At 37.5% G+C, this 27,567-nt stretch overlaps 1 protein-coding gene across 3 annotated transcripts in view; it reads left to right on the forward strand.

The window, feature by feature from the left end:
* The window catches only part of myo6b (myosin VIb), a 58,411-nt gene that overhangs the window by 16,995 nt on the left and 13,849 nt on the right, over nucleotides 1-27,567 (forward strand). For 2 of the 3 annotated variants that reach the window (XM_056245606.1, XM_056245607.1), the window contains exons 5-26: nucleotides 240-369; nucleotides 518-623; nucleotides 1,427-1,482; nucleotides 1,579-1,676; nucleotides 1,766-1,930; nucleotides 2,305-2,385; nucleotides 4,822-5,002; nucleotides 8,071-8,215; nucleotides 10,479-10,636; nucleotides 11,961-12,052; nucleotides 12,316-12,388; nucleotides 13,594-13,721; nucleotides 15,538-15,633; nucleotides 15,863-16,033; nucleotides 16,883-16,921; nucleotides 18,042-18,135; nucleotides 18,781-18,911; nucleotides 19,793-19,870; nucleotides 20,020-20,149; nucleotides 20,296-20,386; nucleotides 20,680-20,830; nucleotides 24,367-24,575. In XM_056245606.1, coding sequence (XP_056101581.1) covers nucleotides 240-369; nucleotides 518-623; nucleotides 1,427-1,482; nucleotides 1,579-1,676; nucleotides 1,766-1,930; nucleotides 2,305-2,385; nucleotides 4,822-5,002; nucleotides 8,071-8,215; nucleotides 10,479-10,636; nucleotides 11,961-12,052; nucleotides 12,316-12,388; nucleotides 13,594-13,721; nucleotides 15,538-15,633; nucleotides 15,863-16,033; nucleotides 16,883-16,921; nucleotides 18,042-18,135; nucleotides 18,781-18,911; nucleotides 19,793-19,870; nucleotides 20,020-20,149; nucleotides 20,296-20,386; nucleotides 20,680-20,830; nucleotides 24,367-24,575 — 2,603 coding nt within the window. Of the gene's footprint in view, nucleotides 1-239; nucleotides 370-517; nucleotides 624-1,426; nucleotides 1,483-1,578; nucleotides 1,677-1,765; nucleotides 1,931-2,304; nucleotides 2,386-4,821; nucleotides 5,003-8,070; nucleotides 8,216-10,478; nucleotides 10,637-11,960; nucleotides 12,053-12,315; nucleotides 12,389-13,593; nucleotides 13,722-15,537; nucleotides 15,634-15,862; nucleotides 16,034-16,334; nucleotides 16,426-16,882; nucleotides 16,922-18,041; nucleotides 18,136-18,780; nucleotides 18,912-19,792; nucleotides 19,871-20,019; nucleotides 20,150-20,295; nucleotides 20,387-20,679; nucleotides 20,831-24,366; nucleotides 24,576-27,567 lie in introns of those variants that run through there. The other variant, XR_008806661.1, reaches the window with a different exon arrangement.

The following is a 27,567-nucleotide window of genomic DNA, read 5'->3' on the forward strand; positions in this document are numbered from 1 at the left end:
CCCAATGCACTTAATTAGGTCCTGTGAGGTAGCGGTGCTCCGCATAGCGTGGCTAACCTGAAAGTCTGAGGCTTTGAGTGAGAGCGATTAAAACATTGCTCTTCGTCTGAGCTGTCCGACTTGTCAACTATTGGTCGGAACTACCTGTTTGCCCAAAATATGTAAAACTGCAAATACAAAAGCACACACCCAACGATGAACGTTTCAAATGTTCTCGGACCCTGTTTGTTTTATTTCAGACTTTTGTGGCTAATATCCTGATTGCTGTGAACCCGTATTTCGACATCCCGAAACTCTACTCTCCAGAGTCCATTAAGAGCTATCAGAGACGCTCTTTGGGGACACTTCCCCCTCATGTCTACGCTATTGGTGAGTGGACAACATGAATGTCTGTCTAATAGGACACTTGAGGATTTAATTCTAAGCACCAAATCTTTATTTTTGTAGAATTTTTTTAAGGTAACTACAGTATTGACAGTGATTTTGACAAACGTCAGTCTCTCTCTCTCTGTCTCAGCGGATAAAGCCTACAGAGACATGAAGGTTCTGAAGATGAGTCAGTCCATCATCGTGTCCGGTGAATCTGGTGCTGGAAAAACGGAAAACACAAAGTTTGTTCTCAGGTGTGATAACTCCTCAGTATTTATGGAATACGGTTAAAATGTCATACATGTATACAATGGTCCAAATTCATTCACTCACTCACTCACTCACTCACTCACTCACTCACTCACTCACTCACTCACTCACTCACTCACTCACTCACTCACTCACTCACACACTCACACACTCACACACCTTCTAGTGGTGAAGTGAGTTTTTTTTAGATATGAAAATATATTTAGCATTTTATTTTTTTATAAAAATATTATGTCTGTGAAAATGCTCAAAATCATAAAGACCCATTTTAATATCCATTGTGGTGACTTAATATGATGATTATTTCACATGTTTCGCCACATCTTGAAAAAAATGGGTAGGTATCCTGAATAAACTTCTGATGATAAATTTTCCACTGATGTAATAATAATTTTACAAGAAAATATTACTTGAGCAAATCATCATATTCAAATGATTTCTGAAGGATCATGTGACACCGAAGACTGGAGTAATAATGCTGAAAATTCAGCTTTGCCATCACAGGAATACATTTTTAAAATATATTCAAATAGAATACCGTTATTTTAAATGGTAATTTAACAGAATATTATGTTTTTTTGTATGCTGTATTTTTATCAAATAAATGCAGCCTTGTTGAGCGTAAGAGACTTCTTTAAAAAACAATAAAAATCTTACCTAATTTTTTAATAGTTGAATGTTGCAGTGTTCAGTAATGTTAATGGTAAGTAAATATGTTTTATGTTTTATTGGACCAGTTTTGTCATTAATGTCATCATTTCTTGATACTGTATCTGTTTAATTTCAGGTATTTAACCACATCTTATGGAACAGGTCAAGATATAGATGAGAGGATTGTTGAAGGTAGGTTCTCCAAAGACACTGGTTGTCTTGTACAGTAGTGTTTAATTTTTGCATATGATGCAAAATCTATGTTTGTAATATGTGTGTTCCATGCAGCCAACCCCTTGCTTGAGGCTTTTGGAAATGCAAAGACGGTCAGGAACAACAACAGCAGTCGGTTTGGAAAGTTTGTGGAAATTCATTTTAATGAGAAGGTAAACTTTGTCTTAGTCTGAAGACAAGAGTGTGTCCTCTCCTCTGTAAGACTTCTTGTAGTTACTAATTGTGTTCATCGTGTCTTCAGAATGCAGTTGTGGGGGGTTTTGTCTCGCACTATCTGCTGGAGAAGTCTCGGATTTGCATGCAGAGTCCAGAAGAGAGAAACTATCATATATTTTACAGACTCTGCGCAGGGGCATCGGAGGACATCAGGAACAGGCTTCATCTCAACTCTCCGGAAAACTTCAGAGTCAGTTTCCTTTGTATTGTGTATCAGGAACCTGGAAATCATTTTACCAAGCCTAGACACTTGGTTCAGCTGGAAACGTTGAGAGTCTCTGTTATGATTGGTGCAATAAAAGCCACCTGACAACTGTGACCATAGCAAGCAGACTATTAAAGCACAGTGCAAAATGAAGTGGCGAAGCATTTTATCAAATCCAATAAAATCCTTTAATACCTTAGTTTAGGTTATCTGATTTCAAGCCCTCATATACATGATACCATGAAACTGTATGATGTGCCACTAGATGGCATATTTGCTTTACAATGATTATGAATGTGTTTCTGCTGGTTCTATTCTCGTTTGTTAACTTTCATCATTGTGTGTTTGTGTTCACTCAGTATTTGAATCGTGGCTGCACGCGATACTTTGCAAACAAGGACTCGGATAAACAGATCATGCAAAACAGGAAAAGTACAGAGGTACGTAGAATCATCTTTATTTAGGAATCTCTGGGGCAGTACCGTGATGAATCTTTTTCCTTCTTCCTGTGTGTTGATGCACATTTGTGACAAATCTAAAGTGATAAACAGCACTAAGCTAAGCTGTAGTAAATATTTCAGATTCATTTTTGATATATGATCAAATCCTTGCAGCGTCTTTTGTTCATGTAGTAAAAATGTAAGACTAGGTGACGTGCTGCGCGAACAGACCTTGACCGCAGTCAAAATCTCTGAAGTTGCAGGATCACCGTTTCGCCTCAAATAGAATTAGTTACCCTCAGAAATCTTTGATGAATTATGTAAAGTGTAATAAATTCCAGCGTTGTTTTGTTGTGTTTGCACACGGCCCTCTCTGGAGACTGAGCCCATCAATTGATGTTATTGTTATCAAGGGCCATTATTATAAATCATCGTTGTGTTGATTCCCTGTGGAGGTGATGAGATATTCATTAGCTGCTGTTTCTGCCGGTGCAGTAGTTCATTTGCTAGCTCAACGCCGTCTGTTTCACTGTATTTTCAGATGAAAATCTAAGATTAGTTTCTTACCCCAAATTCACAGATGGTACTTTTCTTGTTGTTGTTTTTTTGTCTCCTTTTTTATCATCCTTGAACAATTGAATCTCTTAATGACTTTGGGTCGGTATTAAGATATGCAATCCATCTTTAATTGTGAATCAGGCTCTGGTCCAAAACCTAGTGAGCTGTCTCATGCCTAGATAGCCTTTTGAGACTGCATCCTAATCCTAACCAAGATGGAACCTCTTAAGTGACTAAATGTGAACTCTTTACAAAGGCAGCAAGTCCGCACCACAAAAATAGAAATCAAATTGACCCGTCTTACAGTTGAGCTAAACTAACTGCATGATGATCTAATAAGCATAAAAATACAAAGCACACCTAAACATTAGTTTTAAAATAGTTTTTTTAACATTAGTTTTAAAATATATTTAGCGATACTCTTTGATATTGAATTAGATTTCAGTGTATTTATGATTTTTGTTCAACTTCTTGTTAGCCATCTTGAATTGAATTGTACTCAGTGCATTCAGGGATTGCCTTCTGAACAAAATATATATGCGAGGCTGCTTTAAACTTTAAACAATACTATGTTTTTATAATCACTTTTGACTACAACGACTACCCTTGTCAAAGACAATATTCAAAGGCCCCCCAAAATATTTCTCGTACTTCTGCTGTAATGACAAAGCTGAGTATATTCGTGTTTACAGAAACTAGTAGCAGTATTTCAAAATAATTATAAATGTTTTTTTTAGTCATTTGGGATTACAGTTTTTCAACTCACAAATAGCAGTTTCTCAGCAATGTCTACCCCCATATTTTATAGCTTAACATAACCAGAAACCTTTATATTCATACATTTTTCAAAAAGAATGTATTATTTATATATAAATATATTTAAATATAAATATATTTATCGATGACTTTTCCAGGTCTAGAAATCACACTTAAAATTTCCCTCATACAGTACATCCAGGCTCTCCAAGACCATGAGAACCATGGGGATATGAATAGAAATGAGGATTTTATTTTTATTAAAATCATAAATGCAATCTTATATATTGATTTTTAGATGTTTTAGCTTATTTTAAAGCTTGGGTTGTCATTAAAATGCTGCCTCTGTAGGTTTTGGAACAGAGGTTCACTCTTCTAATAGCCATAATGTTTATGTCGATATTTTTGTAACTGAATATTGTGTGTCTTTGCCTTCCCTGATCTTCTTAAAATTCAGGATCATAAGGTGATGTTTTACCAGTTGTCCTTCTTTCTAAATTCTTTTCATGCTTTACATTCTTTGGCTTTCTGGGTTTCTGTGCATGAAATTGATCATTAGTGTGTGCATGGGTCTGCAAGCTAATATGCATGAGGCTTTCTCTGTGAAATAAGTAGTTTTGTAAGGGGTGCTTGTAGTCATGGGTATGGAACAGCTTTTATGCTCTAGCATTGGTCAGAGTGTGATCTGTTGTGTCATCAGACTGCAGATTATCGATACGTCAGTGACTGAAAGGCATAGTTTGCCCAAAAATAAAAATGATGTCATCTACTCACCCTTGTATCCTTTAAACACAGAAGTTTTGAAGAATGTTTATGTTGCTCTTTTCCCCATACAGCAGCAGCATAAAGCGTTCCATAGAAAGTCATTCAAGTGTAGAATGACATAAGGGTGAATAAATTATGACAAAATCATCTTTTTTTTTTATATAAAAAAGGAACTTCTGGCACACTCTGATCCTCAGGTGTGGTTTGATTTCCTTTCCTCCTTTTAATCAGAGATCTAGATCTGTATACAGTCCTCCAGTATACATATCTGATCTTCTGAGGCATTTGCGGCACGTGTGACGTGTGGATGTTGTTGATTCTGGAACCGTGTGTCTTGATGGTCCGTTGTGTTCGTAGCATGGAAAAGTGGGTGCTCTGAAGGACCCTCTGCTGGATGACCTGGGAGACTTCAACAGGATGGTGGTTGCCATGAAAAGAATCGGCCTGGATGACACAGAGAAGCTCAATCTCTTCAGAGTGGTGGCTGGCGTCCTTCATCTCGGCAATATCGACTTCGAAGAGACAGGAAGCACCTCTGGTAGCCATTCAACTCCAACTTTATCCAACATTAGTAAACTATTTTGCCTTTATTTGATGACCTAACCTGGCATGATGCGACAGCTTTCAAGCGTAAAGTAAATTTCTGTCCTGCACATAGTGACAAAATCACATCAGAACATGTTTAATATAAAACCAGTGAGATTAAATATCTCGAAGGGGCTGTCCATCACGGAACTAGAAACCATGCAAACAGACAGTAAATGTCTTGTGTGTCAGTTGCAATCAAGCCAGTTAGGACAAAAAAGAGATAGGATTTATCGCTTTTTGCTTTATCACGTCAAACTTGGATCAGAAATATTCGGTTTCCTTCAGGTTAAGAGACTTCAAATTATGACCAATTTTGCTTTTTTTAATACAGAATCTGCATTCAGTCAGGGAAAAGTCACTGTTGTCTGAAGTGTTATTTTTTAGCTCATCCACTTGCTGATGTTCTCCTCATTAAACACACACACACTCACACACCCGTTCTCCAACTTAAAAGACTTAAGGTGCATTCCATTCGACCGTAAGTGGACTGCGAAGTGGACTTCACAGGGTATTTCGCCATCTTAAGTGAGATTCCAATCTGAAGGGAACGAACATGTTTAGTTCGAAGGGCACTGCAAACGACAGTGCCCTTCGGGAACATCGATACATCACTTCACAGGAAGTAGAGAGTGAAAATCAACCAACTGTCATTGTGCACCGCGTCACCAGTCGGAACTAACCATAGAGCAGAGCCGTTGGAAGAGATTTTAAATTTAAATTTGTAACGGCTCTGAGTTTACGTATGCATTGAGTATTCATAAATATTGTTATTATTATACAAACTAGAGTATTTAACGGTTGGGGTGATGAATGTATCTATAGGCCTATATGATTTTAAATTAGAAAGGAAAGTAAATTACTAAATTTAATTAAGTTATATCATAATCTGCGCGAGCCTGTTGTTGCTTTTCTTTGATGACGTTGCAGGGCATTCCAAATGAGTGATTATTGTCAGTGAAGTCCACTTCAACTGATGTACCGTGTTCAGGGAGTAGGGAGCAGTGAACACTGCGTAGGGACCCTGTCAAATGGAACGCACCTTTAGACTAAGAGCATTAGAGAGCTGCTGTGGGGGTAAGGGGGCTTCTTCTAGTGTTTACCACACTTGCACTCCGGATTTGTTTTCCCGTTCTGCTGAAGGTATAACACCTTTTACTGCTCTGGCCTTTCCCCACTCACAATGGAGATGCTGTCCTGAGACACCCTTTAGCTGGAAAACATGGAGCCTAATAGAGGTCTTACAGGAGACCTGAAGACTATTATGTATGAACACATATTTTTGGAAATGGCTGAGATAGGAGATTGAAGGAGTGTGCTTTTATAGATTTATTTGCACACTTTTAGCTCTTAGACAGCAGTCAATAGGATGCGTCACATCACGTGATTTTCTTGCATCTAGCTATAAACTGTGATAGGTAATTTAGTAGTCCTCCTGTTTGTGTTTTATATGTCTTGGTCCAATTAAGCCTGGTGATAAAAGTTATTCAAATGTGTCGTTATATTTTGCATATAATAAGTATTTTAAGTACTTTAAATACAAAATACAGTCTCTCAGAGTATTTAATTACAAATTACATTTCATTTATTTTTGTACAGGAAAATAAAAATGACAAAATACTCAAAAGTAATTAAATACACATTTTAAATGCATGTTATTAAAATACTGCCAATCTCTTTATTATAAGTTATAAGTGAAAATTATAAGTGATCTTATTTAGCTTTTTACATTGGATGGCATTGATAAAACAATGTCAATCCTTCACAGCCTCACTTTCATACCTGTCATGGCACTTCTCTGAATAAGGTCTATACTGGAGAAAAAAACTCAGTAAAAGAATGAAAGAAAACTTTAGGTAGTTTGGCATAATCTTGTATTATGAGGCGGAAAATGATGCAGCAAAAACAAAACAAAAAACGGTGATATCATAAAGAGGACTCCTGCAGACCCTCGTGACCATTTGTCAAAATCAGTAGGTCTCTTAAAATATCAGATAATTTGACCTTTTAGGACATGGCATGGTTCAGGTTGTACTACAAAAAAAACAAAAACATTATATGTATATATATATATATATATATATATATTTTTTTTTGTACGACCTGAACCTTGTGGTTGTACCACAATGACATTTTAAATGTAAACTTTTGTCGAAAATTGTATTGAAGGGTTGGTTCACCCCAAAATAAAAATTCTGTCATTAATTACTCACCCTCTGTTGTTCCAAACCCGTAACACTTTCGTTCATCTTCAGAACACAAATGAAGATCTTTTTGATGAAATCTGAGAGCTTTCTGACCCCTCCATAGACCGCAACGCAACAACCACTTTCAAGGCCCAGAAAGCTAGTAAAGACATCGTTAAAATAGTCCAAGTTCAACCTTAATGTTATGAAGCGGACATAAAGTTAATCCCACCAGACTCTCGTACATTTAATTTGTACATAGAGTCTGGCATCGCTCCATTGACAAGCGTTAACTTCCTTGTAGGCGGGTACTCTGTTGCAGTCTAAAACTATTGGATCTGCCCAGAGTCACTCTGGATCTGCCATAACCAATCGTCGCTAACGTTTGGTCGTGACGTACGACTCAAACTAGCGCACGACATCAACGTCATCGTTCTCAGCCACTCCCTCTGTTCGCTGATTGGCCCGGTAAAAAATTGACCGGAGAAAACCAAAGAATACAGCACAATCCCAGACGTAGTACTGAAGGAAAATGAAAATTGAGCGGAAGTACGTAGGAGGGCGGAGCCAGGCTAGGAAACTGACACAGAAGAGAAGAAATTCTTCAATATAGATATACTGATTCAATTTTTTTTTTAAAGATTTTTCTTTTATTTTAGTCTGTAGTTGACATATATTTTGATCTATTTTGACAATGAGAAAACAGGTCATTAACTGCTACGAATGTACCAGGAAATTAAAAAACATGAAGCATTATGTGCTGTGTAGACATAGCATAAGAAACATAATGAGACAAAGTTTTAAGATGACCATTAGAATTTGCATCTGATCTCAGGTGGCTGCATTTTGAAGAACCAGTCCAGTCAGACTCTGGAATACTGTGCTGAGCTGCTTGGCCTGGACCAGGACGACCTGAGAGTCAGCCTCACCACCAGGGTCATGCTCACCACTGCAGGGGGCGCCAAAGGCACCGTCATCAAGTGAGTGACCCCATATGTTTACCTTAACATCTGCTCAGCCAGTGGCCCGGGGGCAACTTGTTTTGTTTTAGATCTCTATTTGCATCCAAATGATGATCAAAAGACAAATCAAAAGTCAGCACAGATCCCTGCTTGGTATTTGACACACTCTTCTCACATCTCAATCTCCCTGCCATGCAAAACGTCTTCTAGTATTACATTTCATCAATTCGCCCCATTTGCATTCACATAACTAAATGAATCCTCTGGTCGCCCGCTCACAGACGAGAGGAGAGCTGAAAATACTTAATCGCAGCTTTTCCATTAGAGATATGGTCAGTTTAATCAAATGTGGCAGAGACTAAAATTGGCTGAGGGGCCGTAATAGTCTAGTTGACATCGAAAGTCTTCTGAATTTAAACTTTTTTTTTTTGGGGGGGGGGGGGGGGGGGGGGGGGATTACAAGAGAGGAGGCCTTGACCGACTAGGCTAAGGTATCAATGAGGTTTTTCCACACTACTTCTTCTCCTAATGTTCAAAGATAAGACTCGGGTTTGCAAGTTTGTGAAACAAAAGCCCAATTCTTCTCAGCTTTCAACATGTCAAACCCACAGTCCAATTACTGCACACACCAATTGTCAAAGGGGAGAGGAATTGGAAAAACTTGATTGCCTCGATTGAAACGTATGCTCCGTTCTCTGTTGCCCAGGTGGGGTTTTATATTCTGTGGCGTCTGAATGATAGGGCAGCGCTCGGTGGATTAATATTTAACCAAGCACAGATGCCGGACTGGGAGTGTTTGCACTGCATGAATAATGGATGTTTGTCTGAGGGAGTGGCCTAGGGTCTTTTAGGTATGATGAGAATCAAAGTCACAGGAGGTTTCTCCCTCCTCATTTGACTGGGAACAGATGCACAACCACGTACACATGCAATATGCGTTTTATGGAAAATTATGGAGACTGTATTCAAACAAGGCTACAGTGCCCCTTGCAATTCACATCGATAGACACCGGAGAGGGCAGCAGCTTGTCCCTGACAGAGCTTCATTTCAGAGCCGCATTGTGATTTTTAAAAATCTGTTAAATGCAACAAAAGCAGGTGACATTGAGAAGGAAGAGTGCAGCAGCCTCTCGACTCACACGCTACAGAGGGAATACATTAATAGCATAAAAGCGAGTTAATGAAAAGCAATCTCGCAGACTCGAGATCGAAGAGATTATTGTGAGCCAAGACCAGCTTTTATTAACTGTGCAGGCAATAAGAGTCACACAGCAGGTATTCCCACAGTGGGACAGCATCTTCAAGAGAGCAAGAAGGTTTTATCTTCCAGTTCTGAAGTTTCAGATAGTTGCCGGTATCCCTACACCTCCTGAGGATTGCGGGGAGCCACTGTGGCTTGTGATTATGAGCTACTTTGCTTTAACAGGCGTGTGTTATTGAGATTTATTGTGTTTTCATGTAATATCGCTTGGCTGTTGCATTTCGAGCCCTTTAAGCTACACAGGGATTTCAAGTGCTGTTTGTATTGCGTATATACATTTATCAAAGTATCCATTGCAAAATAAGTTTGAATTGAACCTTTTCCCTGTACTGTTTTCAGTTTAATTATGTAATTAATCTTCTGGAGGACCAATTAATCGGTTTTTATACACTTGATGAATAACAAAGATGTTGGAATATTTATTTTTTTGCTTTAGAAGTAGTTTAGGCCTTTTTCACCCAGTTATTTGCATACTATAAACATTTTTTCTTGCATAGTCTTAAGAATTCGTGTAATTGTCATTTTTGGAAACAAGAAAAAATTTGCCTTTAGCACTCAGAAAAGCAGAAAATTGTCCCAATTTACCTTTGTCCCTATAAATACAAGGCACATACTCACCAAAAAAAAAAAAACTAATTTCCTCTCTTATACTGTTACCAAACAATTTCCCTGACACAAATTTTAGCCTGTAAAGACCCCAATAATATTCGTTTGTCCTAATCATTTTTTTAGACCCTTATACAGAGGTGATTTTTTTTTTCAGCAGCCTTGAGCATCTGCTATAATAATGGAATTGAGAGGAAAATAAATTAAATTTTGACTCAAAATTATTTCTGGTTGGAATCTTGCTTTCCCCTAAAGTGATTTTACATATTTAGCTTGGAATGCTTAAACTGCAACTATCTTAAGAGTGCAAAGTTGGACGGAGTAAAACAGAATGGACATGTATTGATGAGGAGGCATTAGCAGAAGCCCTGGCCCAGATTTTGACTCCTCCTGTCCCACTTTGCTCCTCTCCAGGGTGCCTCTGAAGGTGGAACAGGCCAACAATGCCCGCGATGCTCTCGCCAAAGCCGTTTACAGCCGGCTCTTTGATCATGTGGTCAAACGGGTCAACCAGTGCTTTCCCTTTGATACGTCCTCCAACTTCATCGGCGTGCTGGACATCGCTGGCTTTGGTGAGCTTGTGAGATAGCCACAACGGACGGGTCACGTTGTCTTACACTGAATCTCCTAATTTACCTGTTCTCTCAGTGGCTCTTAAATTTTCAAACATGTCATCCTAAGAAATTATGCATCTGAGATATGAGGCAACCTAGTCTTCAATACAGTGAGCTCCAAACATTTGAGACCACGTGCGAAACATCTAGTATTATTAATTTTGATTGGGAATCTTGAGTGCAGAATCTTATATATTTCTTGTTCATTTTATGTTTCAAAGATTTTTAGTTCAATTTCGTTTTTTTATTTTTTTAAATCCTAAAACCTTTATTTTCATGTTTAAGGTAGATTGTGATTCCCAGATTTTCCGTGTTGTCTCTGACATTACATACAGTAGTGTCCAAAAGTCTGAGTTCTTTCTGAGCTATTTTGACTAGCTTAAAGCACTTAAAAAATATTATTGGTTAAATATAAATTAAGATGTCGAAATAATTTGTCAAAAACTATAAAACATATTTATAAAGTAATTAATTACTGTAATTTAAGTACTTTTCCTTTGAAAATGTAAGGTATTACTGTAAAGGTTTGTTTCTGTAATTTAATTAGTTACTTCTAATGTGATTGCATTAAATACTTTATGGACTATAGAAACATTCTATATAAAACAATAGTGGATTTAACATCAAAATTTAACATCTAATCTTAAAATGTTTGTTTTTAATGGAACCTTCTCTCTATGAATACTTTGGTCAGTTCAAGAATTATTTATGCAATTTTATATTTATTTGAATGAATTAAAAGAGCAGTTTCATCTATCCTTGTATTGTTCAACTGGTCGAGGTTGATATGTGATTTAGAAAGTAATTAGTTATAAGTAATGCAATACTTTTTATACTAATTACACTGTTGAAGATGTTAATTAGTAGCTAGTAATTAATTACTGGGTAAGCATGCTATACAATAGACCTCTATGGGAATTGCGTATCTCCATTTTAAGTGCATAACTGTCAGTTTTTTGGTTTATAGAAACTGAAATTACTTCCCACGATAACAGATGCTGTCTGTCAATAGAGTTTAGCTACTGTAACTGTGACTTGAAATATTCCATTAATGTTAAACTTAAACATAGCATGGAATATGACTGGTTGAATGTAGAGAAGACGTAGTGATTCACTAGCTATTAGCATGTCTTATGCAGAAAATAAGGTTGAGAATATGTGGTAAGATGAACGATAATTGCTTTTCACTAACAGTGTTTCTGTAATAGTGTAACTGTTAAATGCCTTTAGAGACATCCCTAGCAAATGAATCATAAATGCTTTTTTTTATATTCCTGTTCAGAGTATTTCGAGCACAACAGCTTCGAGCAGTTCTGCATCAACTATTGTAATGAAAAGCTGCAGCAGTTTTTTAATGAACGCATACTGAAAGAGGTGAGCCATGAATGTTATTGGGATTTTTAGTATCGATCAGTGACTCATAAATATGCCCTCCTTAAAACTAACACATGAAGCTATTTCATCTGTATGTATCTTTTTTTTTTTAATCGCAAGCAAATTACTCTTCTGTTTTAACAATTCCAGTTTAACTTCTTTTGAGATGCTCTTGTTCCAGCAGATTAAGTTAAGCATTTTCTCACTTTCAGCAAAAACCGATGCACATTTACTTTGTTTTTGTTTTTCCTCTTCCTCCCCAGGAGCAAGAGCTGTATCAGAAAGAAGGCCTGGGAGTGAATGAAGTTCATTATGTTGATAATCAGGACTGCATAGGTGAGTGTCCCTGTGACACTGAATAATGATCTTCCTCCATTTTCAATCATTACTGGATGCACTACGGCAATATAAAGTCCTCCATACGCGGAAATGCTAGGGTCTCTAAATCCAAAATGTGTTACGATGCAAATGTAATTTCTTCTCAAATTATGGCCTTCAAATGATGATAACATAGTCATTTGTATACATTGCCATGTCTGTTAATCTCTTGGCAAAACATGCCGAAGATGAATATTCCAGCAGAAATGCATGCTGGGTACTTGAGATAACACAGTATTAAATCCTGAGAATGACCTTTCTCACTCTTGAACCCACTGGAGAGGGTTTAGTAGATAAGATGAAGAGGTCACATTGTTTTAGTTTTTTGATGCCGGCTCTAAAAGTGATCTCTCGAGCAGTGCAGTCCGACCCAAATCACCCATCAGTAACAGAAAGTCAGTTCAAACTCAGGACACACTGTGAAATCTTCCCCCAGTTCACTGAATGCAAAAACCATCATCAGACCAAAGTCTGCTGTCTGAAGGTATCAGATTCAGAACCAATACCTTTTATCTTTTAAGTCGACCTGCATTTTAACCCAAATGATTTATAATAAATAAACCACCTATGTTTTTTTTGCCCAAGCTGTCAAAACTCAACAGCTTGTGTGAGTTTGCACAGTATGCAGGTGGCTTGACATAACATCTCGCCTCTGATGCGGTGTCTGCTGTGCAAAAAGAAGGAACCCGACACCTGCATCGCAGATGTCACTTCTGTTTCCTGAGGGGAAAGACTTGCTTTCCATTTATCAGCACTGCTTTTACTAATTCTCCTGATAGTGATGCAACACATGTCCTTGTGACTTCCAAATGGACACGCAGGTCCTTTCCCTGCATGTCTCCTCATCAATCACCTCACATTTATCCTCGGGTGTCTGCTCATGCAAATACATGACTGAGCTTGCGTCCGCACCTCTCTCACCTGCGCACGTCTCAGATGAATTATGCATACGACGTATGCCTTCACACTGATTATCAAAAAGGTCCATGTTGTGTGCCCACCGACTTTGCATTCGTCCATTAAACTTGCTGAGTTCTACTTCACTTTGGATAATACCTTCTGCAGGGAGATTGAATATATGAATGCACTATTCACCTCGTTTTCGTTCGCATGAAACTTTCTGTATTCAGTCCAGAACTTGTCTCTGTGACTTTGCTTTGCAGATCTGGTTGAGGCAAAGCTGGTGGGTATCTTGGATATTCTGGATGAGGAGAACCGTCTTCCCCAGCCCAGCGATCAGCACTTTGCAGAGACCGTTCACAGCAAGCACAAGGTTCACTTCCGTCTCACTGTAAGCTATGGTTTGGTTCTTTTCAATAGCCAAGTCTATATATAGAAAAGAAAAGCTGGAAAGTCTGCAGGATAGTGTTGTACAGCATCTCAGTAATACAATAAATAAATAATAATACATTTAAAAAATATCCTTAGTTCTGAACACCAAATCAATTTTCCCTTTCTGCATTTTGACTGGGCCTTCAGTCATTCTGAAGTTATCTTAAAATATTGTTAAAAATAGTAGCCTAATATGTATTGGAAGACCTTTAATTTCCCCCACCTTTAATTTTCCTTTTGACTGTAGATGTCACTGAATCTCATCTCAGCTTTTATTTAATAGCGATTCTCTTATTAATCTTGAACATCAATATTTGAAATCTATTACATCTGAAGAATTTTAATAATTCATTTAGATTTGTATTGTTAATGTATGTATTGTGTTTTGATTTGAAGTGAAAAGTTAAAGTTAGATCCTAGGTTTAGTCATTTTTGATGTATATTTCAAACATCCTCATTTTTCATCATAACCTGCTGGATAATTGAAAATAATGGACTGTATCTGTAAAATTATATTGTGCAATTCCAATGTATCTCTTTTTTTGGGATTCATTTGATTTGTCATTGTTCAACTTTTGTCAAAATGCATACATTACCTTAGAATTTTTTATTTTAAATGATTTACGCCTTTAAAAAAAGAAATCATAATATGTAATTTTACATATTATGACCTAGGTAGGGGGTCAACTTACTATAGTGGGAAAAGATGGCCCTTTTTCATGATTTTCAATTTTGTGTTAAAATAATTCAATTAGCTATTATTGCTAATTTCCCTTAACAATATATTGGATGAAGCATCATTATTCTATTGGCTAACATAATACATTTTTTAATGAATTAAAAATTCACACTGTTCTTAAATGGGTCATCGGATGCAAAATTCACTCTTATATGGTGTTTGCATATAAATGTGTCTTTGCAGTGTGTGGTCACACAACCACCATACAATGAAAAAAAATCCATTCACTCCTTTTTTTTTTAATCCTCAAAAGCCTATACACTCTCAATAATCAAGCCGTTTGGATTTTCTGAACAATATGATGTCATATTGCTCATGCTCCGTCCACGACCACTGACGGACTGTCCCGTATTAGCATATTTCCGCCATTTGTATACTGTCCACCAAGGCAACACTTTACATGTCTTGTGTCGACACGCCCCATGGAAGAGAGGGGCGGGGTGAGCAGTTGCTCATTTATCATTTAAAGAGGCATGCACCGAAACGGGTCGCTGTGAACAGAGCTGTTTTTGAGGAGGTAAAAGGGTGTTGTTTTTCACAACCATTGAGGAATTTTAACCAAAGTATGTTACAAACTTTACATGAAGACCCTAAAGAATCATACCAACTTGTGGAAAATGGGCATCCGATGACCCCTTTAAGGGAGACATCTTCCCTCATCTTACTGTATATTTCTACATGACTTATTACAGCAAACAGGCCTTTTTGTACTTTTTTTTAGTTTAATAAAGTAAATAAAAACAAATACAAATATACATATACTTTTTTGGGCATATATTAGGCTACAGAGCTTTTGGAGTAATTAATGTGCATATGTTTATTAAAAATATGTCACAATGGATTAGACTCCATTTTCTTCATGTAAAATATTATTTGTTATTTTATTTATTTTGATATATGGGATTTATATATGACCTGGGCATTTCTAGTTTTTATGTGATTCACCCTGACCTTCCATCAATGTCAAGACCCAAAAATGAAGGAAATCATAACCATACAGCTGCAAAGATGGATTCTGTGTGGACTGTTTTTTCAGGTGCCTAGGAAGTCAAAGCTTACAGTCCACAGGAATTTGAGAGATGATGAAGGTTTCATCGTAAGACATTTCGCTGGTGCCGTGTGCTATGAGACTGTAAGTTCCTAATTCACTCAGTTCATTCTGAATTATTTTATGTATGGAAACCATTGTGTTGTTTTATTTCTGTAATGTGATAGTCTTTAACATGGGTTAATTAATTCCTTCCACACTGTAAAATCAATTGGGGACTTGGGGGAATCCCTTTGGTAAAGTTGTTTTTTCTTTGTGTGGTTGACTGTGTTTATTTCTGTGCCCTGTGGGTTTTGTGTATGTGTGTGAGCAGACCCAGTTTGTGGAGAAGAATAATGACGCCCTCCACATGTCTTTGGAGAGCCTGGTGTGTGAGTCGAAGGACAAGTTTGTCCGGGATCTCTTTGAGAACAACTCCAATTCCAAGGACTCAAAGCAGAAGGCTGGCAAACTCAGCTTTATCAGTGTGGGAAACAAATTCAAGGTGATCTACCCTTTAGCTTATATTCTCCTGATCGCCAGAAAACGCACATTGTCAAAGGCATTAATAAGTTAATAAAAAAATTAAGCCCTCAAGACTACAGGCTTTCCTCAGATCAGGAGTTCCTCAAGGCTTTGTATTTGGACCGCTGTAGATTTTGTTTTTACGGGGCTAGATGTTTTCTTTTTGTTCTTCTTGATAGTTGTAGGTTTTAAAAGCTTTTGTGAGAGACAATTGATCTTTTACCTGGTGATCTAATTCCTTTACTTCTAACTTTTGCCCTTTCTCAATCCTCCTTTCTTAGACCTTCTCCTGTTTCTTCAACCTTTCCCTGTGAAAAGTTCTGGTGCTGAAATAAATGTAGAAAGAGAGAAAAAAACTGAAGCTTTTGTAGGGTAAGCCTGGCTGAAATATTCAGTGCCAGCACCCAGGGTAACCTGCAACCTCATAAACAAATGTTGGTCTTAAGTTTCTCCCACCCTTCTCCTTCACCCATTTGGTCCATTGACATGTCTTTGTGTGAACGTGGCTGCCACATTTTTAGTCTCTGCTGTAGTTGTTTGTCATGTCATTGCTGAAGAAATCATACACAAGGACTTCATACTGTTAGGGAGCTCTCACTGTAAACACATCACCATGTCATTTATGTCAAAAGATCTTTGTAATTGGACCAATCACCAGTATAATGCATGTCTTTTACTTCCTGTATGTGTCAAAATGTGTAATACCATTTGCATGGCAGTGACTCTACAACTGTGTGTTTAAAATGATTTTTATTTTTATGCAAACAATATGCTCTTTATTAAAATGTACAGGATTCACTCACATTTCTTTTCTGATCAAATTTCATAGACCCAACTGAACCTTCTACTGGAAAAGCTTCGCAGTACGGTGAGTAATGAGTTTAATGTTATTCATTTGTTATTTTAAAAATGTTAGCCACTTGTTTTGATTATTACTGAGTGTCTAATGCATGCCGCAAACCAGGCGGCACAGCAAAAAATGCTAAATGACAGTTGGTGATTTATGACACTGGTAAATGACACATTATGAAAAAGATTTGGTTGTTTACTTTGCATGACTGTATCTACCTGTTTAAGTTGGCCAGAATATGCTGTATGGACTTTTTCACAGACTGCGATGATGCAAAAAATGTAAATCTAGCAAACAGTTTATATTTTATTTGGTTAACTTCATGTTATATTATTCTGGCATTAAATAACAAATAAACTAGTCAAGGCGGCTGTGGTGTAATTTTTAATTTTTTTGGCAAATTCCTTTCCTCTTTTGGAAAGTTGTAGAAATCCAATAGTGGAAACACAAATAATGTTTACTATGTTCACCCATTTATACTACTGTTCAAAAGTTTTTTACATTTATTCAGCAAGGATGCATTAATTTGTTTCAAATTAACAGTAAAGACATGCATAATGATGCATAATGAAGATTTATATGCTATTTCAAATAAATGATATTCTTTTGAATTTACATTATCAAAGAATCCTGAAAAACCGTGCATCACCATTTCCACAAAAACATTAAGCAGCACAACTGTTTTTAACATTTAGAATAAAGAGAAATGTTTCTTAAGTACCAAATCAGCATATTAGAATAATTTCTGGAGAATCATGTGACACTGAAGAGTGATGGCTGCTGAAATGCAGTTTTGACATCACAGGAATAAATTACATTTGAAAACATATTAAAATAGAAAACTGTTTTTTTTTTAAATGTAATGATATTTCACAGTATTACTGTTTAATGTATTTTTGGGGGGGGGAAATGCACCTTTGGTGAGCGTAAGAGACTTTTTTTTTTCAAAAACATAACTTTTCAACGTGTACCTCTAAAAAACAGTTTACCTTTCTGTTCCAATCCTGGATATGTGAAAATGGTCCATCCTAGAACAGACCCTATGGCCATTTAGCCAATGGTCTTGTCATGCTGACTATACATATAATATTGTTTGTTCTCTGTTCAAATGTAATAACTTCTCATGTGCATTGTAAAGGGCTCTAGTTTCATCCGTTGCGTGAAGCCTAATCTGAAGATGGTGAGCCACCAGTTTGAAGGAGCTCAGATTCTGTCTCAACTGCAGTGCTCGGGTATGTATATGATTATATAGGTGTCTTTTTTTCACTTTCCAATTCATCTCGCAGCCCTTGTGGTAATGCTTCAAATATTTCAATTTAAGAAAACCTCACCACAAATACCCAGCAATCATCAGTTGGAAGTGCCTTTTGTTTTTTTTTAAACAAATCCCGGTGTTGCCTATGGAGTGGCCATATTAAATGTGAGCTCCACTGATTTTTCATTATCTTTTGAGGTGGCGTTACCACAAGAGTGTTTTGAAGGTTTGTGTTATTGCGTTTAATAGGATGTTAGCAAAGTTTTAGAAATAAACTTTCAGGCAAGAGACGTAAAAAGAGTATAGCCTAGAAGTTGCACTGACATGTCGTTTAGCCAATTAGTTTGATACCTTTGTTGACTAGTTGTGGATTACATGAGGTCAATCAATTACTTGCCTACTAGCAAGTACGTACTCGTGTCCTAATTTATACTGCTCAATATGTGAGTTTTGTTGAAAAAAGGCAAGCTCACAGTGTTCAGGTACAGGTTGACTGAACATTACTAAGAATAATACGTTGAATCTTCCTTTAAACTTGGTTTATGCTTTAGCTCCAGCCTTCAATGCAGCAAATCCTGTATCTTCACTGGCTACATTATCTGTACTTCTCTTCTCCTCTCAGGCATGGTATCAGTGCTGGACCTGATGCAGGGGGGCTTCCCTTCCCGAGCTCCGTTTCATGAGCTTTACAACATGTACAAGCAGTACATGCCCAACAAGCTTACAAGGCTTGATCCTCGACTCTTTTGCAAAGTAAACCTTTATTGTTTATTTTGATCTTTATCATTGCATCTCATTCTATTCTGATTGTTATTCATCTGTTATTCTTGTGTACGTAATTAGGATTAGTATGATCGATGATAGCTTGCGGAGTTATTTTTAGAAATGACTATATGACCTTTCATATTCTTTTTCCAAAGCACGCACAGAGTAATCCCTCATTGATTTCCATGATAAATTATAGTGGTTTATCATCAGTAGTTACAGATACATTTGGAAGTCAAATTGCATTTTAATCATACACCCGTGGTTAAATATAAAGTATTTACTTCATCATAAAATGTAAAATTGGATTCCACGCCAATACAGTATATGAGCAGGCTGCAATTAATGATTGATGGCAATTATTGAAAATTAATTATAGCATCATGCTTGTAATGCAATGTCTCTAAAGTATAATCAAGGCTCAACAAAAAGGTATTTTTTTTCTGCTTTCTCTGCCAGACCTTTAGGACAGATTTTCATTCAAGTACATATTAGGAGCATATTTTTTATTTTTTATTAAATGTTGTTTTTTCCTCCCAAACAACCCTAAAGTAAAAATTTTCACTAACAGCTGGAAAATTTGGTCCACTATGATGTAAATCTTTGCTGGGAAGTGGCATAAATTGCAAAACATTACTGATCATTCTAACTGATTCTAACTCACAAGTCACTCTCACAATAATGTAAAAAAAAAAAACAGCACAGAAAAGCAAATGTTTAAGTTTGCAAGGCATTAAAAAAAATAACATACACTGAAACGTAATAGCGTAAGCACTGGCCAGAAGTCGTAATGTCATTCTTGTTGATCTCTAAATGTCATTTAATAAAGCATGCGTTCCACTGTCTGATTGTATTGTCTCCTCCTGCAGGCTCTGTTTAAAGCACTGGGCCTCAACGAGAACGATTACAAGTTTGGCTTGACCAGGGTTTTCTTCCGCCCCGGGAAGGTGATAATTTCTCACAATATTTCTCATGTGGATTGGAATAATACAAGACGGTTAAAACCGCTATCCTGTTTCATTAAGCTGGTGCACATGGGAACCTCGTAAACCAGAATGCAGCTACATAAATCTCAACGTGTGTGTGTTTGCCTCAGTTTGCAGAGTTCGACCAGATCATGAAGTCTGATCCGGAGCACCTGGCCGAGCTTGTAAAACGGGTCAATAAGTGGCTGGTGTGCAGCCGCTGGAAGAAGGTCCAGTGGTGCACACTGTCGGTTATTAAATGTACGTCACCCTTCATAACCCCAGCAAACTGCCTTTCATAAAAGCAATTAGAAGCATCCCACACCCTCCCATTCACCTTTGCAATGTTACAGTTTGATGCTGTTGATGAGTACGCATCTTTTTCCTCTCTCTTTCACTTGCCACAGTGAGGAACAAAATGAGATTCAGGGCCAGTGCTTGCATCAAGATTCAGAAGACGGTTCGCATGTGGCTGTGCAAAAAAAGACACAAGACTCGGTATGTACACACACCAGCATTACACCTTGAAAAGATTTTAAAACCTTTACCTTATATATTGTGAAAATAATACTTATTTTACCTATACTTTTATTACACCTTATGTAACAAATATATACATATATATAGGTTGTATTTTATTTACTTATATGACATTTGCATGCAAAATATCGAGATGGAATTTAATAAAGAAGTTCAAAAACCTGCTAAACATGTACAAATTTATATATATTTTTAAATAAATTAATAGACTGGACAAAAAATGAACACTATTGTCTCCATTCTCATGGTAGCATTGATGGCCTGGTGAAGGTGAAAAATTTGAGGAAAAGGATGGAGAAGTTCAACGAGGCTGTGAATGGACTCAAAGAGGGTAAACAGGAAGTGAGCAAACAGGTCGAGGAACTGGCCGCCTCCACCGACGCCCTCATTGCCAAGATCAAGGTGAGGTTTTCCACTGGAAAACCGCCCAAGGTTGACAAACCCCCTTTCACCTCCTCCAGCTTACAAAGCTCAATGATGTTACGCGGTGTAGCTCTTTTCTTAGCCTTCGTTCGTGTATCAGTTTCCATGCATAATTCAACAGGTGTGTGTTTTTCCATGTCCTGATGAAGGCGGTCTAAAGCTGTGGCTAGAATTGTCTGCCAGCTGCGAGTCTCTAGAGTTGTCTCTTTTTAGGGACCAAAGAAAGATAGCCGACACTTTTCATTTAATTCTGCAGAAATTCTAGTGCTCACAGCAGAGTAAATAAATACAAAGTATGCAAATCGACAGTCTGACAATGAGTTTTCTGTCTGCAGATCATCATTGACATTCGCACCACATGCTGTCAAGGCTATTTTCAAGGTTTTGCCGCATTATGCTGTTTCTAGTGTTCATTTCTTGCCTTCCCCCGAACTTTCAGCTGCGGCTGATTGAATGCAGTATATGCATTGTTGTATTCTCTACGTGGAGCCCAACCTCATCTGTCAGATTCGGAGTGCATTATTGACAGGGAGTTCGAGAGACATTGCGCCCTTTCCCTGATAGATAGCTGGCACAAGAGCTGAAACTTTTCTACTTGAACACTTCATTCCTCACTCTAAATGAGATGCGCTGTGCACTTCTGCACCCGTGATAGCCCTCTTTGTTATTAGCATAGCACTTTTTGATTAGCATCTGGCTTTTGATTGGCAATGCCTTCTATTACCTTACCATCTGGACTGGAGATTACTGTGGCCTCCCTGGCTAATAACGCAGATTGTGTCAATGGCTGTCATTCAAAACGCTAGCGCTAACTCGTCTAGCGTTAGGGGGTGAGACGGACCTTGTCATTGAGTCCCTGCCCCCCTGCGGTACAATGATCATTCACAATGCTCACATCCCTCCACGCTCCTCTGGTGCTCTGCCAGATGGCACAAAATCCACATCCAGGTTTAATGAATATCTGCAGGATATTAATACAACTGCGGTGCATGTGGCCCAGCGTTGCCACTGTCGTCCATTAAATACAGTTACCACTGAGTTGCTGCCACTTTCTACACTTTGAAAACTGTTCATATTTTTTTAACGAAGCACAGGAGGCAAATCCTCTACTGTAGAGTGCAACCAAGTGGCCCGTCCTGTCATCGTTTGTCATATTTTACTCACCCTAATGTTGTTTTAACCTCCTTTTTTTTCTTTATAAACAAAAGGAAGTATTTAAGCAGAATGTCCAAGTTTCTGTTTTCCATACAATTAAAGTGTATAGTGATTTATACTGTCAAGCTTCAAAAAGTACACAAAAGCATCATAAATGTAAAATATATGACTGACACACTATATTCTAATATCTTATAATCTTATAATAAACAATGAGAAATCGATCAAATGTAAGTTATTCACAGAAAAACTTTCTATCAGTTACAATCTCATTTGCAGACAGCTTGTTTTGCCATTAGTGCATCATCAGTGCAACATTTTTTTTAAGTTGAAAACAAGCACAAATTATTTGACATTATTATTTTTGGTAGATGATTTTTGGTAATTTTGGTCTGTTCATGGTATACTGTATAGCATGCTAATTGACATTACATCAGATAAACAAATGACGACCCAAATTATACCCAATCAAACTGCATTTACGTTTATATTTAATAATTTAGCAGACACTTTTGTCCAAAGCAACTTACAAATGAGGAGAAATAATAGAAGCAGTTAGGACTAACAAAAGAGCAACAATATGTAAGTGATGTGACAAGTCACTGTTAGTCTAGCACAGTGCACGCAAGCAAGGCTTTTTTCTTATTATTATTTTAAATAAAGAAAATAAAAAATAGAATAGAAAGTGTTATTATTAATGGGTCAAGTGTAGAAGAAAAAGATGCATCTTTAGCCGTTTCTTGAAAATGGCTACAGACTCAGCTGCTCGGGTTGAGTTATGCAGGTCATTCCACCAGCTGGGAATATGTTGCACTGTCTTGTTTTTATCTGTGATACGGTCCGTCACACTTACTAAACTGTTTTTTGACATACAAACCTCCTTTTTTTGGTAAATTCCCAACATTATAGAAAAAAAATCTTGTTATGGCACATGTAATTCGGAAACTATGTATTCAGGTAAAGAGGCAAGTGAATGGAGCTTCGTTTGCCAGTAATCTCAAAATGCAAGCGTTGAATCAGATTCTGTGGTGGACCACATGAACAACTAAACTACTAAATGATTGTCCAAAAGGAAAATATCTCTGTTTGCACAGAGGAAATTATTAGATAAAAAAAAAATCAGCAAGGGGAAATAGTCTAAATAATGCTTGTTCTTTTTCATGACATTAAACTTCCATGATTTGTTTTCTCCATTAAATACAAAAATACATTTTTTTAGCCAGTTTGCATCTGGAGAAAGCATCTGTTACACTTTTTTTCCCTTTCTTTTCAATATTTGACAAATCGACTGTCTGACTTTTTGACACTTGGGTAGATTGCCCCTATGTAATTTCACTATTTACTTGTCTTCTACTGTTGTATTTAGTGTTTCAACATAACCTGATGATGATGCATTTTTAAGTAATTAATTCCAAAATCATCAGCAAGCGAGCTGACTCTCAAAATCATCATTGTTGCTGCGTTCCATTCTGAAGGGCTCATCCCTATACCCTAATCCCTTCGAAGTGTTTACCCTCTAGAGTGAGAGCATCAAAGGGATGAAGGGTGTAGCGGACCAAAACACTGTTCATTGGAAAGCACTTCTGCATCACCTTGCCGAGCCAATCAAGGAGGCGCCATCGTTGCACAATTTTTGTACGCTGCTTGACCGTAGAAAAGCCATTTTTTTCGTGCCAAACAAATTAAACCTGTACAAAGTAACATGGGAGCGAAGTGTCCACCAGTTGTACCCTTCAAAATCCTTCATTTGGAACGGCCCTTTTTGAAGTGGCCAGATTTGAGCACTTCAGTTTGGAATGACCCTTCAATATGGTGGCCATGATTGTTTTTCACTCCAAAGTGCCCTGCAGATTCATCCCATTTGGAACATAGCCTGTTTTTGACGGACATAGATAGAATATCCACCCTTGAAAAGCTGTGGCCGTGCTAAGTTAATCGCTGTTGTTTAATTGTATGAAACGCTTTTATGATACATTTTTTTACCTTTTTTGCTCATTTGGAGCTTGGCAGTATAAATTGACATCCACTTTCATTCTATCGAAAACTGAAGCTCTCATAAGTTTGTCTTTCTATTGAGTTCAACATACAATGTAACCAGTGAAGTCTGAACAAGTGACTCTTAAGAGCCCCTTCTTTTTAGTGAATCAAAATCATAGAGTTTTTAACCAGTGTTGCCTTATTTCTGAAAGAATAATAACTCTCATGAGCCAGTTCTTGTAATGAATAGCTCAAAAAGACAAGTTACCGGTTTGAATCATGGGTCTGCCGAAACACTGCCCCGTAAAATTTCTTTCATATGGAGGCAAAGCAGACATTATAACTAAAATATACTCAATTTTAACACTCTTTTTGTCTCTCAGTCCACGGTGATGAGCCGCCAGGAGATCGAGCAAGAATATGAGGGCCTGGTGAAACGCTCGGAGCATCTCCTCTCCTCAATGCAGAAGAAAAAGCAGGAGCAGGAGGAGACGGAGAGACTCAAGCGCATCCAGGAGGAGATGGAGAGAGAGCGGAAGAGACGCGAAGAGGAGGAGCAGTTACGCAAACAGGAGGAAGAAGACCGCCGCATGTGAGTCACGTCACAAGTTTCGTACAGAATAACCCGTACATTAGGTCAGAGTCCCAGCACATTTGAAAGAAGAACAGGAGCTGAAAAAAAAGGGTGTAGGAGGGGATTGGCAGAAAGATTAATACATCACTGGAGGGTTCGGCTTGACCTGCTCTCTCTTATACATTCTCCAGAGCCTGCTGTCATGGACAGCATCTGTCATCATTTCACGAATCAGGTCATGATGATATTTCTATGTTTATAGTCTTGTCAAAAAAAAAAATTAGTTCCACACAGAGTTTCCGCTAGAAAAAAATGGTGCCGGTCAGTTTCGTTTTGCGGACATTTTGATGATATGCCGGTCAAATATCGCTAAGTTAATCGCCAAGTTAAATCGCCTCTTAATTAGTCAAGTTGAGGAAAACTGGAGGCAGGCTATGTAACTTAAAAAATGACATAATCAGGCCGGATAGAATGCAACATGTTATTATTAGCCTAACTTTCAAATAGACGGAAAAAAACATGAACGTCCGATTGGCGTCAATCAACACCAATTGTTTTTTACTATGGTTTCACACAGATTCACTTTTTGAAACATTGAGGCACGGATGTACCTAATACAAATAAATAAAACATCTCCAGTTAACTAGCAGTTCATTAATTTAGTTCGCTATTAAATAAAAGATCTAGCGCTAAAATCTGTTGTTTTTGAAATCAAGCTGAGCACTCGTGTCCGCTGCTATCAGTTGCATGGACGACGCGCTGCGCGAGTTGCGCAATCTTCACTCGGACGCGCGTTTCTATATTACAGCCGTTTTAGGCGTGCGCTTTATTTGAAATGCAGCATGCGATGTTGTTTAATAACTTTCAAACGGTAGAGCCTGTTCCTTTATAACATAGCCAAATGTTATCGGTGTATTTTTGCTTTATACATTTTAGGCTTATTCTCAAATTCATATTGTGTTAGGGGGGCGGGATTATTACGCAATTTTAATTGGACAATTTGACCGGCGAGATTTAATTTTGTCTGACATTTCATTTTTTTTCCCGGCCAATGTCCGGTAATTACCGGACAACGGAAACCCTGGTTCCACACCAGCATAAGCAACAACAGTAACTTCTGTTATTTAATGTTTGGTGTGGCCCATCCACCCTGGAGCCCTTCCGTATGAATTACTTTATTTTCTACACATTCCTGTTCATTTAAAGGGGCTATATGTAAGAATTTTCATGTATTAATCGCTTTTTTTTTTTTTTTTTTGCCAATATGTGAACAGCTTGTAATGAAACTTAAAAAACAAGACCTTTTCTGACTTCCTGGGTCGTTTATGAAAGCATAAAATGATTTTTATGTGAAGGACTCGAGGTGTTTTGTTTCGCCAGCAAAATCAAAAGGATGTGATATTTACTTATGCTCGAGAGCCTCTCTTCCTTTCAATGACACATGAAATGAATGCTTATACAATGTTCATGATTCTATACTGTAAAGTCAATGTGTCATGCAAAGAAAAGGAATTAATTCAAACCATAGTCTCACATAGCCCGATCTGTATAGTCTATAATCTCAAATATATACTTATCATGACTATTATAACAGTGTAATTTAATCACCTCATCTGTCGACATGATGCCGGTCAATTGCAGAGCTTGTGGAATCATATCCACATCGCTATGATCAGAAGATTTCTTAACTGCCTCTTTCTCACTGCTGTCATTTTTGTTGTTTATTTTTTTTATTGAGATGAAAGCGCACAGCACATATTTACATATTCATCTAACCATCGCTCTCAGCAGAGTGAATTTCTTTTTACTTCTATGCGGAGAACGAAAAAGAACTTTAATCACATTCAGTCTCTTGTATGTCCCAGGATTCGGGTTCTGAATTCTACATATAGCCCCTTTAAGCAACAGGTCAAAAATGTCAAACCTTCACAGAAGGTGTTATGTATCGTAAATGGAATTAGATCAAAGCTTTATTTATAAGTTGCTGCTCAATTCTTACAAGAACACCCTGCATGAGCTTTAATGATAATTCCATATAACCCTAATATTGTATATAATCATAATAAGAGCCTGAATCCCATGGACATGAGATGGAGAAGATAATTTATCACGTTTTACTGATTGAAAGGTACTGCTTTTATAGGAGCCAAGATTAGCTATACAACTCCAGTTGGCTTGCATTAACAACTATAGCACAAGTTTGTATTAGCCTTAAGTTCTTTGTTCTTTCTATGTGAAGAACTTTTTAAGAATGCTGTCTGCCATGCCAGTATAAAATTGAACCTGCCCCTTATAAAATTTATTGTGATTTCCGTTGTTTCAAGCTTTCAATGGAAGCTTTTAAAGCTAACTTTTAGACGCCATTACACAAACTTACCAGATACATTTTGAAATTATATACAGTGGGGTCCAAAACTCCGAGGCCACATTGAAAAAAATTGGATTTATTTGGGATCAGAGGGCAGGTGAAGTTTGCATGGTATTTATTCCCGTAAAGTATTAATAGATGGCAGTGAGCTAGAATAATTTGTGTTTAGTTGTATAGAAAAGTTATTTGGCGTAGCCCCGTCCTTAGTCCGAATCCTGGGAGATGCAGATTCGGCTAATCCTGCCTGAAGACGAAGGCAGGGACTTAGCCTACCTCCTATGGATGGACAGGGGCCAACCTGGTGGTGGTGTGGAGGATGGAGGGGAATGTCAACGGCATTAGAGAGTTCAGTGCTTATATACTCCAGGTGTCAAGCAGTGATTGGCCAGACCTATTAGTATGAATGAATGATGTGGCATTAGAGTCTTCCTGATAGAACTTGCGCTAAAAGCTTCATTTCATCAAAGAATCCTGAAAAAAATTTATCATGGTTTCCACAAAAAGTATTAAACAGAAATGTTTCTAAAGCACCCAATCAGCATATTAGAATGATTTCTGAAGAATCATGTAAATAGTATAATTTGTAATTAAAGATGTAAATTTCAAATTATAAATGCAAAACAATTCTCTAGCGCTCTGAGA

Source organism: Rhinichthys klamathensis, unplaced genomic scaffold (assembly GCF_029890125.1).
Source record: "Rhinichthys klamathensis goyatoka isolate OS25496 unplaced genomic scaffold, OSU_Roscu_1.1 h1tg000032l_1, whole genome shotgun sequence".
NCBI classification, from domain to species: Eukaryota; Metazoa; Chordata; class Actinopteri; order Cypriniformes; family Leuciscidae; genus Rhinichthys; species Rhinichthys klamathensis.